At 37.7% G+C, this 24,132-nt stretch overlaps 2 protein-coding genes across 3 annotated transcripts; one reads left to right on the top strand and one right to left on the bottom strand.

Moving 5' to 3' along the window:
- The first annotated feature begins 433 nt into the window (after positions 1-433).
- Positions 434-6,931, top strand: LOC131786161 (uncharacterized). 2 transcript variants are annotated; one of them, XM_066168764.1, is made up of 4 exons: positions 434-550; positions 2,164-2,208; positions 3,459-3,725; positions 5,405-6,931. In XM_066168764.1, exons 1-4 carry the CDS (start codon positions 452-454, stop codon positions 5,699-5,701), a joined length of 708 nt encoding a protein of 235 aa, XP_066024861.1. In that variant the 5' UTR covers positions 434-451; the 3' UTR covers positions 5,702-6,931. The 2 variants fall into 2 exon arrangements, with proteins under 2 accessions (XP_066024861.1, XP_066024860.1); XM_066168763.1 differs by lacking the exon at positions 434-550 and adding an exon at positions 1,843-2,025.
- Positions 6,932-16,703: 9,772 nt separating this feature from the next.
- Positions 16,704-19,521, bottom strand: LOC131786059 (angiopoietin-related protein 7-like). Its single transcript, XM_059103041.2, has 3 exons — positions 19,395-19,521; positions 17,990-18,379; positions 16,704-17,021 (listed from the first exon to the last, which is right to left on the bottom strand). The coding sequence occupies exons 1-3, from the start codon at positions 19,519-19,521 to the stop codon at positions 16,714-16,716; spliced, it is 825 nt and encodes a 274-aa protein (XP_058959024.2). The 3' UTR covers positions 16,704-16,713.
- Between the last annotated feature and the right edge of the window lie 4,611 nt (positions 19,522-24,132).

Genomic DNA, 24,132 nt, shown 5'->3' with positions numbered 1-24,132 from the left:
GGACGAGATGGCAAAATACGAGTCACTAAATTCCAACAACACGACAAACATGACTCAAATAATGCTTTGAATTGTGAAAGAACGTTGAAAAAATGTCCTTTCGTAATACTACGTTGACATCATCTTTTGTTATCTTTTGTTTGGCAATTCAGAGCTTCAACATCTTCACCTTTCGACAGCTTGGGCGTTAAAATTCGATTGAGGAAAACAAAAGCAGCTTAGCCTCTCAAGGGATATCCAAACAATTGGTAACGACTGAACATGCAAAGCTATTGTCTGCTTGCACAATATGATTGGATTTCACGCTGTAGTCCGTTGGCGTCGGTAATGTTTTGCAAAATAACATTAAAATCTGTCTCAAAAGTTCAAATTATTATTGTTCCTGACCTTTATTTGAGAGCTAAGAAAAGGCATCTTCCCTTTCAACCAGAGTTCCAGATCAGTCATAACTATGGTTCAACAAACTGAATTTGAAGACAACACTTCTAAGGCCAGTGGTGCTGTGAATATCGACGTCACAGCTACTAGCGATGAACAATTTGAAAATGAGGTTCGTTAGCCATAATATATAGTTATTACAACAAACCTTTCTTAAAACATATCATATGCTCTTTAAAAATTGAGGGCTCTAGTTTTTCGGAAACCGGACCATCGATGGTGCAAAAAGAAAAACAATTAGTTTAGCTTTGTTCAGCGATCGTTCCTTGTTTGTAACGAGCAGAATACTTCACAACAATATTTGTAGGAAAGGTCTCACAATCTGAAAATACACTGCAAACAATTTTTAAGCCGCAATTATTATCAGTTATGTGAGATGTGTAAGATAAAAGAAACAATATGGCGTGCATCACAAAATGACGAGATATTTTCCAAATTTTAAACTATTTGAAGTAATTAAAAGCCCGTTTATTGTCGAACGGTTTTTTCTTATGCACTCTAGTGACAAGTAACTTGTGGCATCGTTTCAACTTATCGAGGCCATTTTCTTCAATTGTTTTCTAAAAAGTAAAAGAGATGACCTTCCAATTAGACCTTTCTTTTTTTAATTTTATAATGATTATTATTATTATAATTATTATTATTATTATTATCGTCATTGCTATTATTTTGCAAATTGTTGCCAAGTGCAAGCTTTCATGACCGAATGTGAACCATACCACATTTGCTTGATCATTAGGTTACCAAGAATCTGAATAGAAGTACATAGCAACGTCCAATCCCGTTTTTTTTGTTGTATTTCCGTATTGCTTTTCCAAGACCTCAACGACTGAAGTGATGACACAAAATGAAATACACCAAAATACTGACCAAAAATCACATTTTAGACTTGTCATAAAAGCAGTGAGGGGAAAAAGACATCCTTGGCCTCTTAAAAGACCAGAAAGTTTTAAAAAAAATTAATTGAAGTGCTGAAAAAAGGCCTGATTGCATCCTTTGCTTTCCTCATTGCCTTGCATATCAATCACGATTTTTCTTGTATTTCTAACTTTCGCATCTTTCAGAAATAAGCACTAGCCTCCTTTTGGTGCGAAGATATGCACGTATATTTGTCAATGGACATCGAAATCCTGCTGCCCTGCAAAATAGAAAGCCAAACTCAAAGATTAGAATAAATCCCTATCTTAGCAGAAAAATAATATACTTGTCATGATAACATACACTTGATTTTGCAAGTTTGAAATATCCAAGGCCCTTGAATTCGAAACTATAAATTTTGTCGATTCTCGCGGGTATCATGATATACCTAATGGAGGTTGAGTCCTAAAAATTCTGTTTCAGCGGGTATTTTGTTGATTAAAAATTCATACTATGAATTAATTTACGTCCACAAAACCACGCGGAAACAGCTGTAAGATAGAGTGCGCCGACAAAATCTAAATACAACCTCGATCAATTTTTCCCTAACTGAACATGTACCGCTCGAAGTATGTCACACCAAAATCTAAAACTACTCGAGTTAGATCAGTGGGATTGCCGCTAAAATCTGTTCCTGAAGAACAGGTTAAATATGTCTCAGAAGTGACGGTAGGTTGAATATAACAGTAGTTGTTCATAACAGTCACTTAAAGGCGCAGCATCTTCTTGGAACAGATCCCTATTTGTGCTAAGTTTTTGAAGATATAACGAAGTTTATTTGATTTTTTAGTTTTTGTTGCCTTGTAGATTCATCTTTCTACGAACAGGAGCCGAGAAACAAATCCAAGTAAGGTAGGGAACATGATAATTTAAACCGTAGCTATTTTGATTTTCCCGTGACATTTCGCTTGGGCTAAAAAAAAACAGAGAAAAGAAAGCTAGTATATTTTCCTTAACCAAAAGGCTTAAGGAAAATTTGAATAAAAATCTTCGATCTGATTTACAACAGAACTGGTAATGCATCAGCCAGTTTGTACAAAATTTTTGGTTGGAGGTAGTTTTTTTGTTACGTTTACTCAATCCATTATCCCAGAAACGTCCAAATTGTTTATGCTAAGGAATATTTGTTCATAATTTTTTGGTTGCGAAAAGCAAAAACAAAGCATGTACCAAATCAAACTGCTACTAAATCAAAAAACTCAACCAAAACTTCCCGATTCGCCAAGTTTTATTTTTATTTTTTTCATTTTGAATATTTATGTTAATTTCGACAAATTCATCTCGACGTCTTCGCTGCAGGAACATACTTGTTGAAAAGAATGACAATAAGGTGCACCTGCATTACTTGAAAAAAAAAAGGCAAATGAGATTTCTCTATTGTTGGAAGATTCGCTCTCAAACATGTGGAAGAGAAGTCGGTGAAAAATAAAAGGGAAATTTTTTATACTGTACGGGATATGTTAAAAAAATAAATGTTCTTAAATGAGAAGCCCAAACTAAACTAGAAATATCGATGACAACATTGATACCCGAAGAGGATCTCAGTCGACAGATTAGTTCAAATTCAATATTGTTTTGGGCGGGAATACCCCTGACTGGTACATTAAAATGCAAATTGAGAAAGGTTTGATAATTATTTCTCGATAACCCTGTACTGATTTTGCCCCAAAACTTTATGGTTAAAGATATATTAGATAAAAAAGTAAATTTTAATATAAAATTGGCCTGCACAGTTAAATGGTTAGCTCATTAGTTATGATTTTTCTAGTGATTTGTAAGTTACGGCAAAAATCTTACGTTACAGCCAAACGGTTGAGAGTTTGAAGATCCAGTAATAAACGCTCACGGATTCACAAGAAAAGCTAGTTTCCGACTGAATTTAGACATCATTGCAGAAGAATTATGAGTTCGCAGAAGAATAATGGGAAGTTTTGAAAATAAAGAAATAGATCAATTCAGTATCTGGTAAAACTACAAGAGCAAAGAAGAAATGTTCTCCTCGATTTTTCTTGTTTTTAAAGCAGCTTTGCGAGAATCACAAAATCTAAATCTGTAGCGCAATAAGTAACATGCTAATTGCATGTTTTCTGTATGATTGACAGATGCCCGGCTCACAAAAAAGTCCTCAACAGAAAGCAAGCAACACGTCTATCACCACCCCAGAGAAAAGTACTTCCGAAGAAACCTTGTCTTCGTCAGTATGGAGCCAGGTGACTAAAAAGCCCGTGGAGGGTACGCCCAGGACCTCGACGCCGGAGAAGCATGACTCCGTGAGTCCGCGAGGTGAACAGCAAAACATCAGTGGATTTCAAAATGAGACTTTGTTTTCGAAAAGGGAAAGCCGAGAAGTTCGAAGGAAACCTTTCTACGTAAGTAGCCCTGTTGATTCGTTATCATACATGTAAGCGGATTCACAGAGAATAGAAAGCAAGGTTAAATAGTGTAAATCCAGAGGTCCATCGAATTTCAAAAAAAATCAAATACATCTGATTGTAAAAAAATTGACTCCCAAAAACCGTTAGCAATGAACGGCGGGACACAAAGGCTTTTTGGGTACTTATGTGCGTAAGAACCACAAGTGGTTGCACGTGGTAAAGAAAAGAGTTCTTATAAACAAAGATTTTCATGAATAATGCAAAAAGAACAGTTCAATTGTTATGTAACTGTGCGAGTATTTCTCATGAAGCCCATGTGTCTGATTGTTTATGGATCACGCTATTTAGGTATCGACGTTTTTGTAATCGAGTGTAGACATTTTAAGCCAGATATGAGAACAAAGTTTCGAAAGCAGTATTCGGCTGAAAACGATCCAAAGCGCTAAAAAACTAAAAAACCTAAATGACTGGCTTTAACAGACTACGATTTATTTTGGAAAGTGGATACTTAAATGATTACACGATAGCTGTGTGTTACTCCGATTATAAGGCCTAAGTCCTGTTGGAAGTCAAACCATAAAAACTAAGTCAAAATTCAATAAATATTTTCTTCGGTTTTGTTTGTTTGTTTGTTTTTTTGTCGAGCGTGGGACAGGAAAACCTGAATCCCAACGCATGTGACAAAAAGCAAAAGCATCTCAACAACGACTATGCTCAAAATGTACCACCTTTCTTATCTTGTTTAAATCAAGGCTCCAAATTTTGCTCTTCAAGGAGGTCGAGTCGTTTGAGACCCGCAGGAGTCGACATACGTACGCTTTCACAAATGGAAGCCAACTGCGAAAAGAAAGAAAACATTTTGAAAGAGACGCTTTTAAAACAAAGAATTGACTCACTCACAAAACAATTCACACAAAAGAACGGCGCGATATAAAATCTCGAGAATGTTAAGAACTTCAGCTAACGCGTTCTGCCCACGTACACTGTAAATAAGACTTCGTGAACTGAGTACAGATACTCAACTACTTCTTCACGCTCTCTCTAATGAAGAAGAACTTACTTAGATTTTTACTCCGCTTAAAAGGTACTTATGATGTGCTTTGTTTTAAAACTTTTTGACTTGTTGATGTTAAACAACGGTACATTAATTGCCTTCATTAGCACAGTCTTTTTTGTGGTTTTCTGTCTAAATTAGAGGCAATTATCCTTTGATTATGTGTGTTATCGGCTCAAACAAATCAACATAAATACACGTTTTCGTCTTGGCAAGTTCTTGTTAAAAGTTATAGCCATGAATTACGAAACGCTTCACAAAAGCTTCAAGAATCCATGACAATTCGCTCTTTGGGTGGATCATATTGATGCACATGAAACTTTTACCAAAATTTTGCAGGATAACTAAGTGATATTCAATATGTTATTTGCGAATGCTTTCATTACAGATGTAAGCTGCAGTCACAGTGAAGTAAAATCCTTATGCGTAATAAACACTGCTATGACGCGTGCATGGGAAATGCATGTAGAATGACTGACTGATTGACTAACTGACAGAGTAACTGACTACCTTACTGACTGATTGAATATCTTGCTGGTCAGTTGACTGACAGAAACCATAAATTGACAAACAAGAATCTTCGCAAAAGTCGCCTTATTACGAATTTCTTACTTCATAGGAAACCATGGCCACCGATGGCGTAAATTCAACACATCAATTTGTAAACAACGAGAATATGGTTCTCCCTCCACCGGAGTTTCCAACCCTGAACTCGCGCCGTGACAGCTCTCTAAAGAACCACTGGTACGTCGATATTGTCCAGCGGCTGGAGGACTTAAGTTGGAGTTATCAGACAATGGAGGTGGAGTATGCTTTTCTAGAGAAGCTCATGGCAGAACAAAAAGAGGATCTGAACAAAGCACAAAGCTGGAACAATCGTCTCAGAAATCAGCAGAGAGCGAAGATTGCCCACTAATGACGGATGATCGGTGAACCTTCTAACAAACTTTTAAGTCAGTTTGTAGTACTTTTTCAAAACATTTTGGTATTATCTGGTGGACAAGACCTTTGCATGGCTTCTGATGTAATCACAAATATGAGTTATAAGCCTTCGCACATCGATCGCCAACGCATCTTAAACGCATTTATGTTGTACTCAACTATACGGATCATCCAATCAATATTTTTCAGAGAGGTTCACAAAAAAACGTGTAGGGAACTCGGCTTTGGAAATTATTTAAATAAATCTAAACGCAGAGAGCAGTTGGATCAAGAGTTCGGGCAAGATAAAAATTCTCCCTGTTAAAATGTAAACTCAGGAGTAAAAGGCTTTTCAGAAGGTGGGACTAATTAAAATTTTCGCCTTTTTTCACGTTTTTGAGGAAAAACCTTTAGTTCGAGCTTGAGATAAGGTTTAGTAACGACGATCCTGTAAAAATGTAGAAAACTCATTTGAAAAAAAAATTTCTCGGTTCTTCCTTCTTTCCATCTGTTTTTATCACCTAGGGTAGATCAGTTCTTGGATCAAATATTAAAGATAATAATATTAAATGTTGGTAAGTACAATTTCAGAAGGGTGAGATGATTAAAGTTTAACCATTTTTTTTAATTCCTCCAAGGAAACGATTGATTGATAGGAAGTTTCTAAGGTGTCATCGCATCGCTGAAGTCGCTGGTGATTACGGTTTGCGTCCACGTCGCACCATCTGTGTAGTCTTCTGCTTTCTTCGGCCTCCTTTTATTTTCTTTTAAACGCTTTTTTATTTAAACTTTTTACTAAATCATGATTTTTCTCTTCGCAAGAATGGTATCATTTGTAAGCAGCTGCCCCGAATAAACGCCCGGAGAGAGTTAATGAGCGCCCAGCGCTTCGAATAAGCGGAACTGAAATGCATCAGGGGAACATTAAAATTTCATTACTGGCTCACAAACTATAAATTCACTCCCTTGTGGTACATCGTCACCTTTTGTTATCATGTATTATTAAGTTTCAAAATAAATTAACTCCTTTCTAAAAGTGGCGAAAATTGAAGAGGCGCCTAGAGGGTGGGAAGAGTTGTTTAAGATTTGAAACTTAATTATCACAGAAATGATATTATCCGTCATTTCTGTAAATTCTTCCAAAATTACCTTTAGAGAAACAAATACTGAAGCAAATTCTTCATTAACATGTTTGACTGAAATAACGTATTTTATTAATCAAGAAATCGACTAGGTGCCAAGTGAACGATTACATGTGTTCAATAAAGTGTCTTAACACATAAAAGGTAAATCCACAGGTTTTATTTTCATTTCCGATGTCAGTGGACTGGTGTGACTTGCGTCAGTGTCAGATAACATACCCCAGTGAACCCCTTCGCTTGCCCAAGGTCTCGTTCATGTTCCTTTTTCTCTTTTTACAATGATGAGCACCATTGAGATTTGACGAAACAGCACAGTCAGTATTGTTGATGTACCACCAGCCTCCAAACATCTTATGGGTACAATGCTTGTAAACTTTGTCCTGGGTACGAAACGGGGAGCCGTTATGATCACTGAGAGAATCATTGACAGTCGCATATTCTAATAGAAATGATAAAACACCAATAATTATAACAATTATAGTGATAAAGTATAATGATAATAATGATGATGATGATAATGATGACGATACTCTTAATTTTAAATTTGACTTATATTGGAAACTCTGATTGGCAGAGAGAATTCAGTCCATATACAAAATCGTGTGAAGTAATAGGATAACCCAATATCTGCAGCATATATTGCATTTATCAACTCGAGTTCAAAGTTTGCCTAGTTTCCAAGCTCCTTAAGCATGTAGCGTTCTCAAACTTTTTCAAACTCAGAGAGAAGTGAAATTCCCTTACGTTTTAAATTTCAGATCAAATTTTTTTCTCTCCATCTCCCCCTTGGTACTCCATTTTGTGTTCACGTATAGCGCATGATTTTCACAAATTAGCCAGTCACATCAAAGAATTCTAACCTTAACTTTGAAACTGACGTGGATTCTATCTCGTACCTTTTTTTGTTGTTGTTTTTCAGAATTCAAGTTCAAGCTTAACTTTCTATCACTTAAGTTAGTTACCCCTTTGTTTTGAAATGTAAAACGTTTCAGATAATTCATTCAAGCTAAATGTCGTGGTTAATTTAACAAGCTCAATATAAATTTTTTTACGGAGTTTGGAGTCCAGCCTCCTTTTCATAAAAGGATTTTTTACACTATCTTGTAGATTTTCATAAAAAATAGCCTGTAATAAAACAATTAATGAACTCTGTTCTCGCATCATATCATGAATTGTCAAACCACGCAGGAGTCTGTGAAATCTCCCTCAGCCCTCGGCTTCCATAGATAAGGTCTACCCGGATACAAATTGCAAGTGTGATAGAAATCAGTTCTTAGGAGAAGCACGCACACATTACTGTAAATATTAATTTTTAATACAACCGTCACCTACATTATACATTTGATGCTTTTCTCATCCTCGCCTCCGTGCTGTTCTAGATAATGATTACCGAGAGAAAGCAGATTGACTCACCTGATTTGTTTCCGAGTTTCAGCCGATAGTTGTCTTTCTTGTCTCCAATCCCAAACCACAAATATTCAGCGTAGACAGTTTTGCGTTTAGTTACTCCCAGATCTACTCGAAGCCTGTTTTCTGTCTCGTTTTGCGTCAGGCGATGGATCTTCTCTAGTCCGAGCCAAAACTCTCCATTAAGGAAATCACCGAAGCCTTTTTTGTAGTCTGCCCAACCCAGGTTAAAATCCATGCAACCATCCAGTCTCCTCTGAAACACTGTCCACCCTCCTCCGTCTGTGGTTTGGTCACAATACACATTGAAGGTACCTTTACCATCAGGGTCGATTGTGTAAACACCGCTGATCGTTTGGCCGCAGTTGTAAAGCTCGGCGCAATTCTTATTATAAGCTGTTTAGGTAAAGATGGCTTATATGGGTTGTTTAAATATTGAATGTTTGTTTAGTAAAAAAATTTCCCATTAAGAGTTCCCAAAAAGAATCCATTATAATGGGCTCCTCGTTCAGTTTGAAATTTCAGGCTAAGCCAGTGTCGGAATGAGAGTAACGATTGTGCCGTATCCCGAAATGTCACCTCTTGATAAACTTCCTCTCCCTCCCTTTCACAAACTGTGCTACTTTCACGCTCTGGTCTCTCTCATTTGAATATGTGATATGATCCTATGGTTCTCACTGTCCAAATTATCTGTCACCTTATCGCAAAAATCGACATCTCTAACGTTTCTCGTCGTAATGCTTATTTTGGGTCTTGCGTGTTTCAAATTTGCCTTAAAATCAAGGCATTTTCCGCTTTGAAAAGCCTCATTGTGTCCGGAAAATAACGGGAAGGATATACGAATGGATTACAAAGCCTATTAAACACGAAACAATAAAGAAGAAATAAAGTTTGGTTCTCTATCATAAGAGCTTTACGGACAACACAAGTAACGAACATTGCAGGATGTGAAAGTCCACCTCGATCCCCCAATCTACGATTTTCTTTGCCAAAATACCGCAACTGAAGAACACCGCCACTCCCAATCCTCCCCTCCCCCCCCCCCCCCCATCAAGACATCGAAGGGCGCTTAAAATGCCCACGGCTTAGCTTACCAGGATGACTCTAAAGTTCTGCAAAGTATAAAGAACAAACTCACTCCAATGCATTGAAATTACGAAATACGATTTATCTCTTTTCTCTTGCATATGGCAAAGGGGATTTTAACAAGAATTTAAACGAGATTGATATAATACCGAAAATCACGGTTTACCCGTTTCAAACAAAACTTTTGCAATGTAAAATTTACGACCTTCATTCTCTAACTTCCTCAAAGAACGCAGCACGCCGCTCCAATGTCGCTTCTGTTTTCTTCAAGCGTTGCCTATACTCACAAGAAATAATCACCAACTTGTGCTGGGAGAATCTTACCTTCTTTCAAGCAGCTACCGGTGTTCTTCTTGCAGTCTACCACAGCGGCATTCATTGAAGCTAAATTTTGGATCAACGCAAAAACAGTCACAAGCAGTAAATTAGGAGCTAGTCGTAAAGAACTCATTAGGCGATGCACCAGCTCCCTCCGGTTATTAAACGCAGTTACAGTTGTGAAGGAAAGAAATACCGAACGCAAGGTCTTAAAAGGCTCACGAGGGGGTCACTAGTGCGTTTTATACCGCATATCAGTCGTCTTAAGCTGGTATTTATACCTCCTGAGGAGGTTGATTATCCTTTTTCTGGAATACTGGGGTCATTGCCATGCCTCCCGTAGAAAATAAACTGAATTGATAAACAAATAAACAATTGACATGGTTTCTGCAGTCTCACGTTGCGAGGGAGGCTACGGAAGTCATCATCAGAGTCAAGTGGCTCTGATGATGACTTCCGCTCAGGTTGTCGAAACGTCAGTCACCATTACCAACAACAGTCCTTCTTAAGACTACACTCACCCGGACGATCAAACTACACTTGTCTATTACATGTTACCCTCGGGTACTGTACTAAATCACCTCCTCCCTAAGACTAGAACCATTGACAGACGGATCTTAAAGTTCGACAAGCTTAGTATTACAAACATTAGAGCATCACGCTTCCACACGTCATTGCAAGGTCCATTTAGTGGAAAAAAAAACATGATTGTCTCATCACGACAACTTCCTGATAATGAGTTTCAAGGCGCGTTAAAAAAAGGTAATTTAAACATATTCATGCGAACTGAAAGTTTAGAACCGGTGTAAAAGACAGAACACAGATGTGGTAAGAGAATTAAAAGCACGTAAAGACAGATTGTGTGAAGGAAAAGTTAAGGGTCGTTAAGGAACACTAAAGATTCGTAAAGAGAATTAACGGCGCGTAAAGACTGATTGTGGGTAAATAATGTGAGGAATGGGGTAAAAACACCTCGATAATTCTACTGAAGATGGATGAGCCATAATTATTTCACTTCTTTAAGTATTTCTACAAATAGAAAGTGGTTAATTATATCCATCTTGATCCTTATCCTTTACGAACATTTAACATCCTTTAACTTTCTTTACGCAAGAGTTAAAGATAAGTAAATTTGCGATTTCATACTGTGGGTAACACCGATTAGTGGTGATAATTTTAGAATTATCCCACCCAATTGTGTGGTTAGTTAGGCATGTGTGCTCCAATAAAGCTGAATTTTCCTTTTTGCAAAAGAAAACCGCTTTTTGATGCTCTTTCAAACGTGTACCAAACTGACGTTTGGTCTGTCCGATGTATTCGTTGTCACAGTCATTGCAGGGAATAGAATAAATGGCGTCGGTTCCTTGTTTTTTCGTGACAGGATACTTAGGTTTGGCAAAAATATGTCCCAAAGTCTGAAAAAGTTTTTGAACAACTTTAACTTCAACTCCGCCCACGCTCCTTTAAATCGTGACGAAGGCGGCTTGCTTCCTGACGACTATTTACACCTCGACAGAAAAAAAAAAAAACTAATGATCATATAAGAGGAACTCTTGTTGCAGGGTTTAGTTCACCCCTGATGAAGGCAATAGACAGGAGTGTCGAAACGTTGGGTCTATGAATTGTAACTTCTTCGGTTACATTCATTAAATCTGTAAACCAGAGTAGCGTCAAACCATGTCTGATTGTCCACCTGGTTGCCGTGTGAACTTTAATATATTTTAAGTTCTTGTAGAGATAGGAACGGTAGAAAGATAGGATGAAGGCTCTTTCAAATTTAGCAATCAGCGCTCAGCTTGGTTTTGAACCATGGAGGGCTGCCACGGGAAGTTGCTGCACAAAATTTGAAACGGCCTGCATGCTTTGGTCGCTGAGTTTGGCACCGATCATATTTAGAAAGCTACATTGTTTCATTTCAAGATCGATTTTCTCAGAAAATGTCTGAGAGATGGAGTTCAAATTTGGTGAAGACATAGCGCAATATCTCAGGGATCAACAGCCGTCGCCAGTTAGGAGAGATTTTTTGGCATTAATTCCAGTTTGAAGTTGAGGATGTCACGGCTGGCGGCCACCAAGTTGCAAGCCTTGTCTCCCTTCTCTCAACGGCCTTCGGCCAAAAGTAATTTCGTAAAAGACACTTCAAACGGCCAATGAAGGCTAAAATAAATATCACAAATAAGTTGATTAACATTTTATTTAACTTTATAGAGATATTCAGACCGAGAAGTAATTTAAATATGCAATTTCCAGGGCTTTATTCATGACCCTGATGTCAACAATTATTAACCACGAAAATACAGTGTGGTTAGCCCGTGGTAGCTCTAAGAGTAGCGAGGAAAGAGTTTTTAAACAGGGAAAATACTATGAACCTGTTCTTTTTGAGCGGTCCTTCAAATAGTCCTTCTCAGGACTACACTCACCCGGACGATCAAACTACACTATTACAGGTGATTTAGTGATAACAACTGAGTTGAAAACGTAAATTAGCCAATGTAAAGAGTTAAAAGGCTGACGTTTCGAGCGGTAGCCCTTCGTGAATCGCTCTGATGAAGGGCTAACGCTCGAAACGTCAGCCTTTTAACTCTTTACATTGGCTAATTTACGTTTTCAACTCCATGAGTTCTTAACACTAAATTACGTCTTTAATTCGGACAATTCTTCCGACAAATTCAGTACTGTTTGATAAAGGATCGTATTTACGAGACTGCAATGAGCCTGTCAGAAGGTAAGACATCATATATTTGTATTCATGGCGCGAATATTAGCGTCCTTTTTGCGTCGTTAGCGATTACTCCTGGCTTTATTTTTGGCGTGTGAAGTGATCTGTGAACTCTTTTTCTTTTAAAAATCTCAAGAATTTCCGACCACATCAGCGTTAGCGACAGTTATACTGTGCTACTAGACGATTGAAAGAAAACTAATCATTAAGAGAGCAACTGAGGCAGCGCGATGAAGAAAATGCCTTAAAGTTCGAAGAGCTTTCAAACAAAGTGGACTCTTTGTGTAAACTTGTCACCGAGAACAACTCGGGCAGCAAGGAGACGGAATCAAAGAAAAGTAACTCAAAGGTCCATGTGCCTATAAGCTGTGCGAAACCAATGAGACATTTTTATATCTATGTAAAAATATTTATATTTATGACATTTGTATTTTTCAGTTCTTATCCCGTGTATATAAACCTCTTGCTACGTTACTGTGAAAATTACAAAATCAAGTTAAAGGGTTATGACAATAAAATAAATTCCAATGTATAAAACACGTGTTGTTATATATGGGTCAGTCCTTGAAAGGCATGTGCGGCACCGTTTTACAGAAGCGTAAAATATCGCAAACACTCTCGATACGATTTTTGGCAATACGCACTAACATAGCGCATTACGCTGATGTTGTCACTAGCTCACATTTGTTATAGTCTGATTAGCAAAAGGGAATGTTGCCAAAAAATTCAGACAACTGCAAAATGGCAAATGGGCATGTAAATATTGTCCATTTACGATAGTTTAATAACGCGTAAAGATCGCCTTTCTGATCGCTTTACAGTCACAGTAAAATATCGTAAATATTCTTTAACAAGGCACGTAAAGATAACGTTTTTAGTCTCTCTGTGATCTTTACGTACTATCGTTTTCAAAGCGTTAAGACATTCTTTACGTGAGCGTAAAGAAGTTCTATAAGACGCGTATAGAGGATCTTACACTTACTTGACGGCATCTTTACGGATTCGTAAATTTATAATTTCATACTGTGACCACCAGCGCCTTTGGCGGCTTGCTTCCTGACGCCTATTTACACCTCGTCAGAAAAAAGGCAGCTAATTAGGGATCATGTAAAAGAACATCTTGTTGCAGCGTTTGGATCACCCCTGATGAAGGCAATAGACAGGAGTGTCGAAACGTTGGGTCTATGAATTGTAATTTCTTCGGTTACATTCATTAAATCTTATATATTATTAAATATATAATATTATTATATTATATTAAATATATTTTATATGCACGTCCATTTGTCAATGGTCATCGAAATCCTGCTGCCTGTCGGTAACCATGGAGACAAAGAAGACTAGAGAAGTCAAAATAGTAAGCCAAACTCAAAGATTAGAATAAATCACAATCTTATCAGTAAAAATATTATACCTGTCATGATAATATACACTTGATTTTTCAACTGTTAAATATCCAAGGCTCTTGAATTCCAAATATGCAAAGCAAATTTTCGAAACTATAAATTTTGTCGATTCTCGCGGGTATCATGATATACCTAATGGAGGTTGAATCCTAAAATTCTGTTTCAACGGGTCCTTTGTTGATTAATGATTCATTCTATGAATCAATTTACGTCCACAAAACCACGTGGAAACAGCTGTAAGACGGAGTGCACCCTCACTGAACATGTCTCGCTCGCAGTATGTCACGCCAAAGTCTAAAACTCCTCGAGTTAGATCAGTGGGATTGCCGTTAAAATCTGTTCCTGAAGAGCAGGTTAAATATGTCTCAGCAGTGATGGTAGGTTGAATATAACAGTAGTTGTTCATAACAGTCATTTAAACGCGCAGCATCTTCTTGGAACAGATCCCTATTTGTGCTAATTTTTTGAAGATATTACGAACTTAGTTTGATGTTTTAGTTTTTGTTGCCTTTTAGATTCATCTTTCTACCAACAGGAGCCACGAAACAAGTCCAAGCAAGGTAGGGAACATGATAATTTGAACCGTAGCTATTTTGATTTTCCCATGACACTTCGCTTGAGCTAAAAAAACAGACAAAAGAGAGCTTGTATATTTTCCTTAACCAAAAGGCTTAAAGAAAATTAGAATAAAAATCTTCGATCTGATTTACAACAGAACTACTGTTGCATCAGCCAGTTTGTACAAAATTTTTGGTTGGAGGTAGCTTTTTTGTTATGTTTACTCAAGCCATTACCCCAGAAACGTCCAAATTGTTTATGCTAAGGAATATTTGTTCATAATTGTTTGGTTGCGAAAAGAAAAACCAAAGCATGTGCCAAATCAAACTGCTACTAAATCAAAAAACTAAACCAAAACTTCCCGATTCGCCAAGTTTTATTTTTTTCATTTTGAATATTTATGTTAATTTTGACAAATTCGTCTCGACGTCTTCGCTGCAGGAACATACTTGTTGAAAAGAATGACAATAAGGTGCACTTGCATTACTCGAAAAAAAAAAGTGAAATGAGATTTCTCTATTGTTGGAAAATTTGCTCTCAAACATGTAGAAGAGAAGTCGGTGAAAAATGAAAGGGAAAATTTTTATACTGTACGGGATATTTTAAAAATAATAATTGTTCTTAAATGAGAAGCCTAAAGTAAACTAGAAATATCGATGACAACATTGGTTTTGTTTGTTTGTTTGTTTTTTTGTCGAGCGTGGGACAGGAAAACCTGAATCCCAACACATGCGACAAAAAGCAAAAGCATCTCACTTTCTTCAACGATTAAGCTCAAAATTTACCACATTTCTTATCTTATTTAAATCAAGGCTTCAAAATTTGCTCTTCAAGGAAGTCGAGCCGTTTGAGACCTGCAGGGGTCGACATACGTTCGCTCTCACAAATGGAAGCCAACTGCGAAAAGAAAGAAAACATTTTAAAGAGACACTTTTGAAACAAAGAACTGACTCACTCTCGGAACAATTCACACAAAAGAACGGCGCGATATAAAATTTCAAGAATGTTAAGAACTTCAGCTAACGCGTTCTGCCCACGTACACTGTAAATAAGACTTCGTAAACTGACTACAGATACTCAACTACTTCTTCACGCTCTCTAATGAAGAAGAACATACTTAGATTTTTACTCAACTTAAAAGGTACTTATGTTGTGATTTGTTTCCAAACTTTTTGACCTGTTGATGTTAAACAACGGTACATTAATTGCCTTCATTAGCACAGTCTTTTTTGTGATTTTCTGTCTAAATTAGAGGCAATTATCTTTTGATTATGCGTGTCGGTCGGCTGAAACAAATCAACATAAATACACGTTTTCATATTGGCAAGTTCTAGTTAAAAGTTATAGCCATGAATTACAAAACGCTTCACAAAAGCTTCAAGAATCCATGACTATTCGCTCTTTGAGTGGATCATATTGATGCACATGAAACTTTTACCAAAATTTTTCAGGATTACGAAGTGATATTCAATATGTTATTTGCGAATGCTTTCATTACAGATGTAAGCTGCAGTCACAGTGAAGTAAAATCCTTATGCGTAATAAACACTGCTATGACGCGTGCATGGGAAATGCATGTAGACTGACTGACTGATTGACTAACTGACAGAGTAACTGACTACCTTACTGACTGATTGAATATCTTGCTGGTCAGTTGACTGACAGAAACCATAAATTGACAAATAAGAATCTTCGCAAAAGTCGCCTTATTATGAATTTCTTACTTCATAGGAAACCATGGCCACCGATGGCGTAAATTCAACACATCAATTTGTAAACAACGACAAAATGGTTCTCCCTCCATCGGAGTTTCCAACCCTGAACTCGCGCCGTGACAGCTCTCTAGCTCTCTTCTTTTATTTTCTTTTAAACGCTTTTTTATTTAGACTTTTTACTGAATCATGCTTTTTCTTTTAGCAAGAATGTTATCATTTCTAAGCAGCTGCCCCGAATAAACGCCCAGAGAGAGTTAATGAGCGCCCAGCGCTTCGAATAAGCGGAACTGAAATGCATCAGGGGAGCATAAAAATTTCATTACTGGCTCACAAACTATAAATTCACTCCCCTGTGGTACATCGTCACCTTTTGTTATCATGTATTATTTAGTTGCAAAATAAATTAACTCCTTTCTAAAAGTGGTGAAAATTGAAGAGGCGCCCAGAGGGTGGGAAAAGTTGTTTAAGATTTGAAACTTAATTATCACAGAAATTATATTATCCGTCATTTCTGTAAATTCTTCCAAAATTACGTTTAGAGAAACAAATACTAAAGCAAATTCTTCAATAATAAGTTTGGCTAAAATAACGTATTTTATTAATCAAGAAATCGACTAGATGCCAAGTGAACGATTACATGTGTTCAATAAAGTGTTTTAACACTTAAAAGGTAAATCCACAGGTTTTATTTTCATTTCCGATGTTAGTGGACTGGTGTGACTTGCATCAGTGTCAGATAACATACCCCAGTGAATCTTTAGCTCGCCCAAAATCTCGTTCATGTTCCTTTTTCTCTTTTTACAATGATGAGCACCATTGAGATTTGACGAAACAGCACAGTTAGTATTGTTGATGTACCACCAGCCTCCAAACATCTTATGGGTACAATGCTTGTAAACGTTGTTCCGGGTACGAAACGGGGAGCCGTTATGATCACTGAGAGAATCGCTTACAGTCGCACAATCTAATAGAAATGATAAAACACCAACAATTATAACAATTATAGTGATAAAGTATAATGATAATGATGATGATGATAATGATGACGATACTCTTAATTTTAAATTTGACTTATATTGGAAACTCTGATTGGCAGAGAGAATTCAGTCCATATACAAAATCGTGTGAAGTTGACAGGATACGCGATATCTGCAGCATATATTGCATTTATCAACTCCAGCTCAAAGTTTGCCTGGTTTCCAAGCTCCTTAAGCGTGTAGCGTTCTCAAACTTTTTCAAACTCAGAGAGAAGTGAAATTCCCTTACGTTTTAAATTTCAAATCAATTTTTTTTTTTTTCCATCTCCCCCTTGGTACTCCATTTTGTGTTCACACGTAGCGCGTGATTTTTACAAATTAGCGAATCGCATCAAATAATTCTAACCTTAACCTTGATACTGACGTGGATTCTTTCACGTATCTTTTTTTGTTGCTTTTCGGAATTCAAGTTCAAGCTTAACTTGCTATCACTTAAGTTCGTTACCCCTTTGTTTTGAAATGTGAAAGTTTCAGATAATTTATTCAAGCTAAATGTCGTGGTTAATTTAACAGGCTCCATATAAATTTTTTTACGGAGTTTGGAGTCCAGCCTCCTTTTCATAAAAGGATTTTTTACACTATCTTGTAGATTTTCATAAAAAATAGCCTGTAATAAAACAATTACTGAACTCTGTTCTCGCATCATATCATGAATTGTCAAACCACGCAGGACTCTGTGAAATCTCCCTCAGCCCTCGGCTTCCATAGATAAGGTTAACCCGGATACAAATTGCAAGTGTGATAGAAATCAGTTCTTAGGAGAAGCACGCACACATTACTGTAAATATTAATTTTTAATACAACCGTCACCTACATTATACATTTAATGCTTTTCTCATCCTCGCCTTCGTGCTGTTCTAGATAATGATTACCGAGAGAAAGTAGATTGACTCACTTGATTTGTTTCCGAGTTTGAGCCGATACTGGTCTTTCTTGTCTCCGATCCCAAACCACAAATATTCAGCGTAGACAGTTTTCCGTTTAGTTACTCCAAGATCTACTCGAAGCCTGTTTTCTGTCTCGTTTTGCGTCAGGCGATGGATCTTCTTTAGTCCGAGCCAAAACTCTCCATTAAGGAAATCACCGAAGCCTCTTTTGTAGTCTGCCCAACCCAGGTTAAAATCCATGCAACCATCCAGTCTCCTCTGAAACACTGTCCACCCTCCTCCGTCTGTAGTTTGGTCACAATACACATTGAAGGCACCTTCACCATCAGGGTCGATTGTGTAAACACCGCTGATCGTTTGGCCGCAGTTGTAAAGCTCGGCGCAATTCTTATAATAAGCTGTTGAGGTAAAGATGGCTTGTGTGGGTTATTTAAATATTGAATGCTTGTTAAGTAAAAAAAATTCCCATTAAGAGTTCCCAAAAAGAGTCCATTATAATGGGCTCCTAGTTCAATTTGAAATTTCAGGCTAAGGCAGTGTCGGAATGAGAGTAACGATTGTGCCGTATCCCGAAATGTCACCTTTTGATAAACTTCCTCTCCCTCCCTTTCGCATACTATACTACTTTCACGCTCTGGTCTCTCTCATTTGAATATGTGATATGATCCTATGGTTCTCACTCTCCAAATTCTGTCAGCTTATCGCAAAAATCGACATTTCTAACGTTTCTCGTCGTAATGCTGATCTTGCGTGTTTCAAATTTGCCTTAAAATCGAGGCATTTAAATCAAGGCATTTTCCGCTTTGAAAAGCCTCATTGTGTCCGGAAAATAACGGGAAGGATATACGAATGGATTACAAAGCCCATTGAACACGAAACAATAAAGAAGAAATAAAGTTTGGTTCTCTATTACCAGAGCTTTACGGACAACACAAGTAACGAACATTGCAGGATGTGAAAGTCCATCTCGATCCCCCAATCTACGATTTTCTTTGCCAAAATAGCGCTACTGAAGAACACCGCCACTCCCAATCCTCCCCTCCCCTCCCCCCTCAAGGTATCGACGGGCGCTTCAAAATGCCTACGGCTTAGCGTAACAGGATGACTCTAAAGTTCTGCAAAGTATAAAGAACAAACTCACTCCAATACATTGAAATTACGAAATACGATTTATCTCTTTTCTCTCGCATATGGCAAAGGAGATTTTAACTAGAAATTAAACGAGATTGATACAATACCGAAAATCACGGTTTGTCCGTTTCAAACCAAACTTCTGCAACATAAAATTTGCAACCTTGATTCTCTAGCTTCCTCGAAGAACGCAGCACGCCGCTCCAATGTCCCTTCTGTTTTCCTCAAGCGTTTCCTATACTCACTAGAAATAATCACCAACTTTTGCTGGGAGAATCTCACCTTCTTTCCAGCAGCTACCGGTGCTCTTCTTGCGGTCTACCACAGCAGCACTCGTTGAAGCTAAATTTTGGATCAACGCAAAAACAGTCACAAGCAGTAAATTAGGAGCTAGTCGTAAAGAACTCATTAGGCAATGCACCGGCTCCCTCCGGTTATTAGACGCAGATACAGTTGTGAAGGAAAGTAATACCGAACGCAAAGTCTTAAGGGCTCACGAGGGGGTCACTACTGCGTTTTATACCACACATCAGTCGTCTTAAGCTGGCATTTATACATCCTTAGGCGGTTGATTATCCTTTTTCTGGAATACTTGGGTTATTGTCATACCTCACGTAGAAAGTAACCTCAATTGATAAATAAATAAACAACTTACATGGTTTCTGCAGTCTCACCTTGCGGGGGAGGCTACGGCTATACGTAGGCTCACTGAAGTGATTAATGAAGCCTCATATTAAACGCCACAGGGCAGATTTTAAGTTAAGAACTCATTACCGAATTGGCGTCACGTAGCACTTTATAGTTACTCAGGATCATTCAGTTACATGGGATCATTCACCACATTCACCACAATCTAAAGCTTTTCACTAATTTTCCAAAGTCGATGATGGCATATTAGTTTCACTGATATTAAGGATGAAGTCAGAGTAAAGAAATAGCTCAGAAAAACGTAACAATGTAGAACTATGTAGCACTGTGGCAATGCTTACTGTAAATTACAGTTTTGATAAAGTGTCACCTACGTTACTTATCGTTAATTTGCATAACTAGTGCTATCAAGCGTGAGACAGTAACATGAATTTTTTTCCCTTTTATTTCTAGAATTTTTTAAGAGAATTAGTGCCTTTGTGGAATAAATCCAAAAAGCTCATGATTCCGCTCAAAAAGAGCAGGTTCGTAGTATTTTCCCTGTTTAAAAACTTTTTCCTCGCTGCTCTTAGAGCTACCACGGGCCAACCACACTATATTTTCGTGGTTAATAATTGTTGACATCAGGGTCATGAATAAAGCCCTGAAAATTGCAAATTTAAATTACATCTCGGTCTGAATATCTCTATAAAGTTAAATAAACTGTTAATCAACTTATTTGTGGTATTTCTTTTAGCCTTCTTTTAGCAAACTGGAATTAATGCCTAAAAATCTCTCCTAACTGGTGCCGGTTGTTGATCTCTGAGATATTGCTCTATGTCTTCGCCAAATTTGAGCTTCATCCTTGAGACATTTTCTGAGAAAATCGATCCTGAAATGAAAGAGTGTATCTTTCTAAATATGATCGGTGCCAAACTCTGCGACCAAAGTTTGCAGGCCGTTTCAAATTTTGTGCAGCAACTTCCCGTGGCAACCCTCCATGGTTCAAAACCAGGCCGAGCGCTGATTGCTTAATTTGAAAAGGCCTTCATCCTATCCTTCTACCGTTCCTATTTCTACAAGAACTTAAAATATATTGAAGTTCACACGGCAACCAGGTGGACAATCAGACATGGTTTGATGCTACTCTGGTTTTACAGATTTAGTGAATGTAACAGAAGAAGTTACAATTCATGGACCCAACGTTTCGACACTCCTGTCTGGTGCCTTCACCAGGGGTGAACTAAACGCTGCAACAAGAGGTCCTTTTATATGATCTCAAATTAGCTGCCTTTTTTTTTTTCTGACGAGGTGTAAACAGTCGTCAGGAAGCGAGCCGCCTTCGTCGCGATTTAAAGAAGCGTGGGCGGAGTTGAAGTTAAAGTTGCTCAAAAACCTTTTCAGACTTTGGGGCATATTTTCGCCAAACTTAAGGAACCTATCACGAAAGAACAACGAACCAACCCCATTTATTCAATTCCCAGCAATGACTGTGACAACGAGTACATCAGACAGACCAAACGTTAGTTTGGTACACGTTTGAAAGAGCATCAACAAGCGGTTTTCTTTTACAAAAAGGAAAATTCAGCTTTATCGGAGCACACATGCCCAACTAACCATACAATTGAGTGGGATAATTCTAAAATTATCACCACTAATTGGCGTTACCCACAGTATAAAATCGCAAATTTAGGTATTTTTAACTCGGCTTACGTAAAGAAACGTAAATATAAAGCCTCTTCTTTACGGACAAGTTCCGCGTTCCGTAAAGATGCGTAATTGCAAAGGAAGCGTAAAGACTGAGTAAAGGATATTAAATGTTCGTAAAGGATAAGGATCAAGATCACGGATATAATTATCAATTATCAATTTGGAGAAATACTCAAAGAAGTGAAATATTATGGCTCATCCATCTTCAGTAGAATTATCGAGGTATTTTGACCAGTTTCGCTTTTAACTCTTTACGCGTCTTTAATATTCTTTACGCATCTTTACTCACTGTTCTTTACGAACCTTTAAAATTCTTTAGCATTCTTTCCGCACAGTCAATCTTTACGCGCCATTAATTCTCTTTACGAATCCTCAACGACCCTTAACTTTTCCTTCGCATAACCAGTCTTTACGTGCTTTAATTCTTTTTCCGCATCTGTATTCTGTCTTTTACACCGGTTCTAAACTTTCTGTTCGCATAAATATGTTTAAACTACCCTTTTTTAACGCGCGTTCAAACTCATGATCAGGAAGTTGTCGTGATGAGACAATCATGTTTTTTTCCATTAAATGGGCCTTGCAATGACCTGTGGAAGCGTAATGCTTGTGATGTTTGTAATACTAAGCTTGTCAAACTTTAAGACATTCTTTACGAGAGTGTAAAGAAGTTCTATAAGACGCGTATAAAGGATCTTATACTTACTTTACGGCATCTTTACGGATTCGTAAATTTATAATTTCATACTGTGACCACCAGCGCCTATGTTTGGAGGCTTGGCATATTAACTCCGCCCACGCTCCTTTAAATCGTGACGATGGCGGCTTGCTTCCTGACGCCTATTTACACCTCGTCAGAAAAAAGGCAGCTAATTAGTTATCATTTAAAAGGACCTCTTGTTGCAGCGTTTGGATCACCCCTGATGAAGGCACTAGACAGTAGTGTCGAAACGTTGGGTCTATGAATTGTAACTTCTTCGGTTACATTCATTAAATCTGTAAACTGAGTACACTGTAAACTGAGTTCTTATCTTATTTAAATCAAGGCTCCAAATTTTGCTCTTCAAGGAGGTCGAGTCGTTTGAGACCTGTAGGGGTCGACATACGCACACTCTCACAAATGGAAGCCAACTGCGAAAAGAAAGAAAACATTTTGAAAGAGGCCCTTTTAAAACAAAGAATTGACCCACTCACAGAACAATTCACACAAAAGAACGGCGCGATATAAAATCTCCAGAATGTTAAGAACCTCAGCTAACGCGTTCTGCCCATGTACACTGTAAATAAGACTTCGTAAACTGAGTACAGATACTCAACTTCTTGTTCACGCTCTCTCTAATGAAGAAGAACTGACCTAGATTTTTCCTCCGCTTAAACGGTACTTATGTTGTGATTTGTTTCCAAACTTTTTGACCTGTTGATGTTAAACAACGGTACATTAATTGCCTTCATTAGCACAGTCTCTTTTGTGGCTTTCTGTCTAAATTAGAGGCAATTATCTTTTGATTATGTGTGTTGTCGGCTGAAACAAATCAACATAAATACACGTTTTCGTGTTGGCAAGTTCTTGTTAAAAGTTATAGCTATGAATTACGAAATGCTTCACAAAAGCTTCAAGAATCAATAACAATTCGCTCTTTGAGTGGATCATATTGATGCACATGAAACTTTTACCAAAATTTTTCAGGATAACGAAGTGATATTCAATATGTTATTTGCGAATGCTTTCATTACAGATGCAAGCTGCAGTTACAGTGAAGTAAAATCCTTATGCGTAATAAACACTGCTATGACGCGTGCATGGGAAACGCGTGTAGAATGACTGACTGATTGACTAACTGACAGAGTAACTGACTACCTTACAGACTGATTGAATATCTTGCTGGTCAGTTGACTGACAGAAACCATCAATTGACAAATAAGAATCTTCGCAAAAGTCGCCTTATTACGAATTTCTTACTTCATAGGAAACCATGGCCACCGATGGCGTAAATTCAACACATCAATTTGTAAACAACGACAAAATGGTTCTCCCTCCATCGGAGTTTCCAACCCTGAACTCGCGCCGTGACAGCTCTCTAAAGAACCACTGGTACGTCGATATTGTCCAGCGGCTGGAGGACATAAATTGGAGTTATCAGACAATGGAGGTGGAGTATGCTTTTCTGGAGAAGCTCATGGCAGAACAAAAAGAAGATCTGAAAAAAGCACAAAGCTGAAACAATCGTCTCAGAAATCAGCAAAGAGCGAAGATTGCCCACTAATGGCGGATGATCGGTGAACGTTCTAATAAACTTTTAAGTCAGTTTGTAGTACTTTTTCAAAACATTTTGGTATTATCTGGTAGCCAAGATCTTTGCTCGAGATCGATCGCCAACGCATCTTCAACGCATTTATGTTGTACTCAACTATACGGATCATCTAATCAATATTATTCAGAGAGGTTCACAAAAAAACGTGTAGGGAACTCGGCTTTGGAAATGATTTAACTAAATCTAAGCACAGAGAGCGGTTGGATCAAGAGTTTGGGCAAATAAAAAATTATCCCTGTTAAAATGTAAACTCAGGAGTAAAAGGCTTTTCAGAAGGTGGGACTAATAAAAATTTTCGCTTTTTTTCACGTTTTTGAGGAAAGACATTTAGTTCGAGCTTGAGATAAGGTTTAGTAATGACGATCCTGTAAAAA

The sequence above is a fragment of the Pocillopora verrucosa genome, chromosome 6 (genome assembly GCF_036669915.1).
Source record: "Pocillopora verrucosa isolate sample1 chromosome 6, ASM3666991v2, whole genome shotgun sequence".
NCBI classification, from domain to species: Eukaryota; Metazoa; Cnidaria; class Anthozoa; order Scleractinia; family Pocilloporidae; genus Pocillopora; species Pocillopora verrucosa.
The sequence above is the reverse complement of the archived record's forward strand: the minus strand, read 5'-3'. Positions and strand labels throughout refer to the sequence as shown.